This window comes from Anolis carolinensis, chromosome 3 (genome assembly GCF_035594765.1).
Source record: "Anolis carolinensis isolate JA03-04 chromosome 3, rAnoCar3.1.pri, whole genome shotgun sequence".
NCBI lineage: Eukaryota > Metazoa > Chordata > Lepidosauria > Squamata > Dactyloidae > Anolis > Anolis carolinensis.
In genome coordinates, this window is record NC_085843.1 from 159,426,107 (window position 1) to 159,436,251 (window position 10,145).

Here is a 10,145-nt window from a genome sequence, read left to right on the forward strand (position 1 = left end):
TTAAAGCAATAAGAATGTATTTCACTGGGCTGGATTTTGAAATTATTTTTTAAAGGGTCTGGTTGCATGCCACCACTACACTTAAGAGGACACTTCCCTTTAAAACTTAAGTGTCCTGGCAGATTGGATTGAGAACTTACACTGGTATAGCATACTGTTCACACTGTGTCTAAACAGACACCAACAGGAAGCCCAAAATTAGGCCATGAGGGTAATGTGCTCATAGGCCCTATATATGATAGTGGACAGTGGCCGGTACTGTAGTATTGAGAACCCTGTCCTCCGTGGATTTATCTAAATTCATTTTAGGGCTTTCAAGATTGGTGATGCTCTAATCTTGAAGTCCTTAAAACGAATCCTTTAATAGCCAATTCAATAATTATCTATCTACTAAGATTTTGTCTCAGAAATTCTCAACATCCACCAATTGTTCTGTTTTGAGCTGTAGTTTATGAGGGGTCTTCAAAAAGTTTCTACACTTTTAAAAATTCTATCAAGAACTTCAAAAACAAATAACATCACTTTTCTACATAGTCACCTTTCTTTGTGATGTATCTGCTTGCTGCTTGTGCTTATGCGTCTCTGTCAGTTGCCTAGAGATCCACCTGGCACACACTTTCCTAATCTTAAGGCTGTCATGAATCAGGGCATAGGAAGATCCAACACTCAAGTTCAGTTTTCCTGCAACTTCTTTGACTGTTATTCTTCATGAATCACTTCCAGAGTTCTTCCTTCACTCCTTGTGGTTGTGACTATAGCTGAACATCTAGAGCACTCTGTATCCACCATACTAATACACCCATTTCCAAACCTTTCAATTTCCATACTGAGTACAAATGCAGAAATTATGAATGTGTGCTCCCAACACAACTTCTGCTCACAAAAAGTGTATGACAGAACATTGTTTCTTTTTGGTACAGTTTATAGTTTTCACAGCCTTCTTCACCACAGCATGGCAATTCTTATACAAAAACTGCAAGATCAGATGGCTTGCTAAGAGTAAAAGGTAAAGGTAAATGTAAAGGTTTTCCCCTGACATTAAGTGTAGTCGTGTCCGACTCTGGGGGTTGGTGCTCATCTTCATTTCTAAGCTGAAGAGCCAGCATTGTCTGTAGACACCTCCAAGGTCATGTGACCGACATGACTACATGGAGCACCTTTACCTTCCCGCTGGAGTGGTACCTATTGATCTACTCACATCTGCATGTTTTCGAACTGCTAGGTTGGCAGAAGATGGGGCTAACAGTGGGAGCTCACCTCACTTCCCGTATTCGAACCACCAACCTTTCGGTCAGTAAGTTCAGCAGCTCAGTGGTTTAACCCACTGCACCACCAGGGGCTCTTTTGCTAATAGTAGTCACACGATATTTTTGGACATGGCCAATTATTGCTAATTCTGCCTTCATCTTTTCCAATCTATATATTAAAAAATGTTACGTTCATTTTATTTTGGAATAAACAACAAAGCCACTGAACCAAATCACAACAAATCTGGCCACAAAAGACATAGTCATCCAAAATATGTCTTTAAATAAAAAAACAAGAAAAATAAAGTCCTAATTAGAGGAAGAGGAAGAACGGTTTTTTCCCATTGCTGCCAGTTAGAAGGCTAAGCTCCACCCACTTTGTCTCCTAGCAATCCACTCAGCCATTTAATGGCACCCAGGGCCTCTTCAATCAGGCCTCTTCCACATTGCCTATAAAATACAGATTATCTGATTTGAACTGGATTATATGGCAGTGTAGACTCAAGGCCGTACCATATACCTATATAATCCTGAAAGCCAAGGCAGGATAATCTGCTTTGAACTAGATTATCTTGAGTCCACACTGCCATATAATCCAGTTCAGTGTGGATTTTATACAGTTGTGTAGAAGGGACCTCATATAATCCTGTTCCAAGCAGATAATATAAGATTATAAATATAATATGTATTAATTACTGTGGTATAATAATACAGAACAATATAATCTCTAAAATCAGGACAGTAAATAAAGAACAACACTCAGAAGACAGGGGAATTTCAGACAGGAAACAATCAGGGCCAGCTAACATCTCCCAACAGACAGGAAGCACCCAGGCTTTGAAGCTGCAAGGCCATTAAATGCTAATCAGGGTAACTAATTGCAGCATTCATACTTGCTGCACTGAGACTATTCATTGCTATTCGATCTGGCCAAACAAGAATTCCACAAGGTAGAAAGCGGTCAGGATTGCAAGCAGCAAGTCTATTCAGTGCTGTTCAACCTGGCCAACCAAGATTTTCCCTAGATAGAAAACCCTCAGGTTTTGAAGCTACGAGGCTACTCCATCCCATTCAACCTGCCCAAGGAAGGATGCCTCTATATAGAAAGTGGCCAGGCTTTGAAGCAGCGAGGCTATTCAGTGCAATTCCAATTGGCCACAGCAACACATGGCAGGGCACAGCTAGTAAAAACATAAAACTGCGGAAACATTTTGAAGACCACTCATATCTAGCTGCTGGAAAGTGCCTATGCTGGTAAGAATTATACCAGGTTGTTCCTACCTATTTTGTCCTTGGTTCTGCCCCATGCTGGTAGGCCCACCTATTACTAGAATATAGTTTCTGAGTCCCTTCCAAAATAGGGATTCAGTCCCTTGGCCAAATTTATTTCCTATCCATGACAAAAAGTAATGGCTTTCAAGACCAGTCAGTATGATCATTATCAATATATCTGCTGGTATCTTATGGCTAGTCAAGAAATGTGACACTTAAGCAAATGCGAGAGACAAAATGACTTGCAAAGCTTTCCTGGATTGAGATAAAAAGCAAAGAAAGGTAACTGGAAATGATCAATATATTGATACATCTCAAATCCCTGGATGATTTCTACTAGCAAAATCATGTAGATATTAAACAGCATGAAGGGTTATATGAACCTATAGAAGAGTTTCGCAAAGGCCATCTGGTTTGAGAGAATTGGCAGTCTACCCATTACGCAGGAGACGCCTGAATGTGTTACCATCCTACTGGGATGCTTCTCTCATGTCCCCACAAGCTAGAGCTGACAGACAGGAGCTCACCCCATCTCGCAGATTCAAACTGGCAACCTTCAGGTCAGCATCCCAACCTTCAGGTCAGCAGTTCAGCTGGCATAAGGGTTTAACCCATTGTACCACCGCCGTTCCACTGGCTGTATATATGTTACTGGAAAATAGTTAGTCAGCCCCCTTTGGCTTCCTTGTAGCCCATTTTGCCTTCCCTGCTTTCGTGACTCAGTTTGTAAATATATCCATTACTCACAGTTTCCATGCAGTTCTGGTGTCTTTTTCCACATCCTGCCACTGCCATAATTCTATTAAATCTGTGGTAAATGCATCAATTTCTGTATAACAGTATTTGGGTTTGACATCTTCTTAGATGCTTAATGCTCTTATCCCATGTACACACCTACAAAGTATAATGTTAGCAACAAGCCTCAGCTCAGATACTGATTTTTCCATGGAACCCTCTGCATTGCCACTCTTATAGCAAGAGTGGGGAAAATACATCCCCTGTTTCGTATACCACAACCCGACTTTTGAATCTCCTGAAAATAATAACCAAAAATGACATGATGTCTCTTCTGGAGTGTTGGTACATCCTGGGAATTGAAAGTGGTGAAAACTTGTCCCACACAATTGCTCTCTCTGCCTAATGATGTAATTCTAACATTTGTAGCTCTCCATGGTGGCTGGTAATTCCTTTGCTATTATTATATTATTGACTTTACTTATATGGAATCCCCGGTGGCACAGCAGATTAAACTGCTGAGCTGCTGAACTTGCTGACCAAAAGGCCGGTGGTTCGAATCCAGGGAGCGGGGTGAGTTCCCACTGTTAGCCCCAGCTTCTGCCAACCTAGCAGTTTGAAAACATGCAAATGTGAGTAGATCAATAGGTACAGCTCCAGCGGGAAGGTAATGGCACTCCATGCAGTCATGTTGGCCACATGACCTAGGAGGTATCTACGGACAATGTCTGCTCTTTGGCTTAGAAATGGAGATGAGCACCAACCCCAGAGTTGGGCACAACTAGACTTAATGTCCGGGGAAAAGCTTTACTTTACTTACTTTATTTATACCCCACCTTTCGTTCCAAGGGGACTCAAGGTGTCTAACAACCACATACTTATTACTTTGATCAATTTAAAACAAAACAAATACAATAATTAAAAACAAATAAGCAGTATTCTGTGTGTTAGGTTAAAAATATAGTAGTAGAACACTGGATCAACTCCAAACGTTGGACAGCACCAAGGAGCTGTCCAAGGTCTGAACCTCTTTGAGGGATAAAATTCAGGATTTCATATACAGTAGAGTCTCACTTATCCAACATAAACGGGCCAGCAGAACGTTGGATAAGCGAATATGTTGGATAATAAGGAGGGATTAAGGAAAAGTCTATTAAACATCAAATTAGGTTATGATTTTACAAATTAAACACCAAAACATCATGTTATACAACAAATTTGACAGAAAAAGTAGTTCAGTACTCAGTAATGCTATGTAGTAATTACTGTATTTATGAATTTAGCACCAAAATATCACGATGTATTGAAAACATTAACTACAAAAATGCATTGGATAATCCAGAACGTTGGATAAGCGAGTGTTGGATAAGTGAGACTCTACTGTAGCTTCATTAAAGAGCAGACTAAAACCTAAAGTAGATCTACCACTCCACTGATAAGGAATTACCAGCCTCCACATACAATTGTGGAGTAGATTCCCACTTCATTGGAGATCCTGCCACAGAACAAGAAACCATAGAAGGTTATGCCTAAGTAGCTTCATGTCTAATTACAATTGATCCAGAATCAGACAAATTGTGCAATAGTTGCACCCCAGGAGAAAAATCAACCCTGTTTACTGTTGTTCCAAAACATTTCTTTGTTGCCTTACACAAAGATGTATCCTTCTATATCTTCTAATGTTTATACAGAGAAAAGTGATTAGCTCAGCAGGCCATTCCATTAGAGAGCTATTTTATCTACCTGCCTCCTCCATCATTATTTTGTTTAATAATCTGAGACTGAGAGCTCTTTGGAAGCATACCACAAATAGCAGGAACCAGTAGACCATTAAAGTTAAGTAACAGCCTTAGCTTTCCTAGCATTGGTCAATCTGTCTTACATTGTGGTCAAATTCTGATCTCATTTATATTTAAATCATTCCAGTGTTTGAGTGTATAAAAAACTAGGGAAATTTGAAACAATTATTGATCAATGATGGCCAGTAGAAATTTCAGGATGCTTGTTTTTTCCTACTTTGGTTTAACTGATTATTCCCTTCTTTCATCTGTTGTGTATAGATCCAGTGGTAATCAAAGAATAATACATATACTTTTAATCAAAGCTTGATTAACTGTTATCTATACACATAATAAAAGTGAAAATCTATATGTGTGTATGTGGCACGGGTGTCCATTCACACAGACAGCCTTCAGCCTTGACAAACAGGCTATTGTTCCCAGTGGTGAGGAGCCACCAAGTCACTCTCTCCCAAGACATTGCAGGTTACAGTGAGCACATCCCAGGGTTACTTTATCTCTTTATTTGCATGATCCCACTCACTGCCTCTCCCTTAACCCTTTCCTGTTCTTTTCTATGGCACACAGCAAACAGAGGAATTGATCAGTAACTGAACATACTGGAGAGAGAGGTTTGGGGAGAATTCACCATAATTTATAGGAGTTGTAGGGACTGGGATGTATAGTTCACCTGCAATCTAAGAGCACTCTGAACCCACCAATGATGGACCTGGAACTAACTTGGCACACAGACCCAACATGGCCAACTTTTCATACTGGTGGGATTTGAGGGGTGATTGACCTTGACATCTAGGAGTTATAGTTCACCTGTATTCAGAGAACACTGAACCTAACGGATAACAGATCTGGACCAAACTTGGTTGGCACACAAACTCAACATGGCCAGCTGGGAATACTGGTAGGCTTTGGAGGTGATTGACCTTTAACTCTGGGAGTTATAGTTCACTTGTATTTTGTGAGTCCTCTGAACCCCACCAATGTCAGATCTTTACCAAACTTGGCACACAGACCCAATGCTGCCAACTTTGCATACTGATGGACTTTGGCGTGATTGACCTTGGCATCAGAGAGTTATAAGTTCACCCATATTCAGAGAACACTGAACCAGCAAGTGATGGATCTGAATCAAACTTAGTATACAGACCCAACATGGCCAACTATGAATACTGGCGAAGTTTGGGGAGGATTGGCCCAATATTTTGGGGAATTGTAGTTCACCCATATCCTTATGCATTTTCTGATAGGAGCATTCATAAAAAAAACAACAGGAAAGACTGCATTTTTTTCTAAGAAATAGCGTAACATATGAACAAACTGATAACCTATTACCTAACATCAAAAAATAAACCATGCCCTTTTCAAATAACCCAGGCACTGCTGAGTACCCAAGCTAGTATTGAATATTCTTTGAAATGGAGGCAGCAGCAATAATAAGGCCCCCAATTAATTTTAAGTACCTCAAATTGTATGCAGTGGTCACTAACAGATCCTACACCAGGAGGACTGTAAATCTGCTCTGAGCTTTAGAGCCCTTCTACACTGACAGCTGATGTGAGTCCAGGAAACAAAGGATGGCAATGAAGGCAATAGTCTTCACAGCCCCGAAGTTTGGGGAAAGTCTAAATCCTGGGTCAGATTTCAGCCTTTCCTTCAACTTATCTTAACCAGGGGCAAAGGCTCCACTATGGCAGCCTTGCCCCAGGTTAAGCTGGATTAACTTCATGTGGCATGTAGTAGTCAGTGTAGATGCAGCCCTATTCCTGGCTTCAAAAGCACTATCCAAAAAAGCCAGCAGTTTGAAAAACAACTTATTTCAATTTCACCCTAAAAGCCAGAGTGAAATCACTATCCCACTGATGTACAAGTTGTCAACTGACATTGATTGTATAATGTGATAAAAATTTCCAAAGGATAGTCTTGTTAGTATGTTGAAGCAAAACCAATGAAGAACTGTATGGCACTTTAAAATCAAACAAATATATCAAAACACAAGCTTTTGTAGACTACCAAATGTTGCCATGTGCCTTCAAGTTACAGTGTTCCCTCACTATTTCGCGGTTCACTTTTTGCGGATTCGCTATTTCATGGTTATTCAATAAACTCTAAAAGACTATTATAAATCATAAAAAATTACAATTTACAGCCTAAGGAAGGGAGGAAGGAGAAGCCAAAGGGAGAGAAAAGGAGCCCAAGAGGCAACGGGAGGAGAAGGAGGTGATTTATAAACACACGATTGGTGGATAAAGACTTAAAATAGTGTATAACTACTAAAATAATGTATAAATATTAAAACAAATATAGCGTCCCTACTTTGTGGATTTTCACTTATTGCGGGTGGTCCTGGAACCTAGACCCTGCGATAAGTGAGGGAACACTGTATTTCCAATTTATGGCAATCCTAAGGTAGCCTTAAACATAGGGTTTTCTTGGCAAGATTTGTTCAGATGCAGTTTCTGTTTGTCTTCTTCTGAGGCAGAGAGCATGACTTGTCCAAGTTCACACAGTTGGACATCCATGTCTGAGCCAGGATTTCATCGCTGGTCTTCAGAGTCATAGTCCAGCACTCAAGGATATGCTAAAGTGTTAACCAGAATGCCACTTTTGCTTCCAGCACAAGATTCTTTTAAAAGTCTCTGCTGCTGAGAATAATTCAGTTAAGCCTTCAATGTAAGAAAAGAAAATCTATAGTAATGCTATTCTTAACCAACAACAACAAGAAAACCCCTACCTAAAAGCCACAAGAGGGCACTCAAAGAACATAAGAATGGTGCAAACAAGCTTTAAAGAAAGATAAAAATGCCTCATTTAAGGCATTAGTTCAGGGTGTTTCCAGGGATCATAGTAAAAAAAAATCACTGTATGTTCCTGGACCTGTGCTTTTTTGTACTTGGAGCATTTCGACTGAATTTCTTTATGGGAACAATAGTTCGCCATTCTTACACTTTCATCAACTCATTGTATTGATGCTGACAGACAGGTTTACAAATTTAGACCTGCCAGAATCAGTTGCATTGCAGTTTTTTCACTTTTATTTTGTTTAGTTATTATAAGGTATCAACAATGGAGGGTGGAATTGTTTAAGATAAGGTGATCATCTATTGTTATGTGGCCTTCACTTAACCAGAATGATTTCTAAGCACATTTGTGACCTGATGTGAGATGTTGAGGAATGCCGATCATTTTTACATGTTTGTTCCAGGAATTCTGCCAAGATTATTCATCCTGAAAGAAGGGGGCAAGGCCTTTTCAAGACACAACATAGCCAAAAACGCCTCTTGATTCTTGTTTTACCTGCTTTCGATTCCTCCGTCATCTGCAACATGACAAAGAAACACCCAATGTTTGGAAATACAAACAAAAAAGTCAAACAAATATTAATATATCACAAACGTAGAGAATATTAGGCAAAAAGTTTATTTTTTGGAAATCTATGACCATAGTTGCTGTTGATGTTGCCGTTTCCCCAAAAAATTGAGACTCAAAGAAGCTCACCAATTACCACAACAATACAATTCAGAACAAAAAAGTAAATATTAAAATAAATAACTGTAAAAAGTATCAGATGCTGTATTCTTAGAGTTTGGATACATAACATGGGTGATAATACAGAGGGCAAGACTTGGTCACAAACCCAGATGGAAACTCTGTCCTTACAACGCCTTTTGGAAAAATACCCCAAAATTACAGCCAAAGTTGCTAGCTTTTATGCAGCAGCAATAGCTTGTCGGCGCAAGATGCTGTCACAGTCTTAGAAGGCTTTAATATTTATTTCAGTATTTACCACTGTCATCTTAGCATAAAAATGTTTAATACCATTTTAACTATCATATTCAATACTGGGTTTTAACTTTGCTTTTGACAGTGTTTCTTAATACTTAAATGTATATGGTCCTATTCTGACACTAGTAAATTTTTTGGTGCTGATCATCGACTGTAATAAATAAATATAAACATAAAATATAATTTTACAAGAACCAACAGCATCATCCACAGCATCAGATATACATTTACTTATTCTTCCTCCAATGTGATATATGCTATTCTTTGCCAGCTATGCCCTTTGTACTTTACAGAGGACAAGCAGGACAGCCCTGACACAAAAGGAGAAGTTGACACAAAAACCCGTTGCAGAACATTTCTAGTCTAAGTCAGACAAAGTGAGATCTTCATGTGCAGACAGTGTGGATTCAGATGTCCATCTGGACATGCATTTGCATCTGCATATAATTTGACATCTTTGGCCATTGAATAGGCTGAATGCATTGTCTACTATGACTACAGATCAGGATGCATGTCTTCACAAATAGCCATGTTGCATCATGTGGGCACAACTGGAACCATGTATAGATTATCTCAAAGTACATGCAATCATACATGAGAAGGTTTTTCCAACATTGTTACTTCCTCAATATGCCAAATCTCTGTACTTTGGAGCCCTCCACTCCCAATGTGTAAGGAAGACCATGAGCATCCATCCAAAAGGCTATAATCTATGTTGTTTATTCGTTCAATTGCTTCTGAGTCTTCATGATCTCATGGACCAACCCACGCCAGAACTCCCTGTCGGCCATCGCCATCCCCTAGCTCCTTCAAGGTCAAGACAGTCACTTCAAGTCACTTATTTCCTGGAATATGGACTGCTTGGATCTTCTTGTGGTCTAAGGCACTCTCAGAATTTTCCTTCAGCATCACAGTTCAAAAGTGTCTACCTTCCTTCACTCAGCCTTCCTTATGGTCCAGCTCTCACATCTATAAGTTACTATGGGAAATACCATTACTTTAACTATGCGGATCTTTTTCACCAGTGTAATGTCTCTACTCTTAACTATTTTATCAAGATTGCTCATTGCTCTCTTCCCAATGAATATAATCCATAGGTAAAAGTTTTCCCCTGACATTAAGTTTGGAATTTTTATTATAATGTGTATGTTATTGTCATTTTATACTTTTGATATTCATGAAGAAATTGTGGCATTGAATGTTTGCCGTTTATATGTATGTTAACCACCCTGAGTCCCTCTGGGGAGAGAGGGCAGTCTAGAAATAAAGTATTATTATTATTATTATTACTATTATTATTATTATTATTAAG

The 10,145-nt window shown here is 39.3% G+C and overlaps 1 protein-coding gene across 1 annotated transcript in view; it reads right to left on the bottom strand.

Annotated features, from left to right (window-relative positions):
• Window positions 1-8,366, bottom strand: part of kcnk18 (potassium two pore domain channel subfamily K member 18) — a 29,562-nt gene extending 21,196 nt beyond the window's left edge. The window contains exon 1 of the mRNA XM_062976975.1: window positions 8,345-8,366. Coding sequence (XP_062833045.1) covers window positions 8,345-8,366 — 22 coding nt within the window. The remainder of the gene's footprint in view (window positions 1-8,344) is intronic.
• Window positions 8,367-10,145: the final 1,779 nt, after the last annotated feature.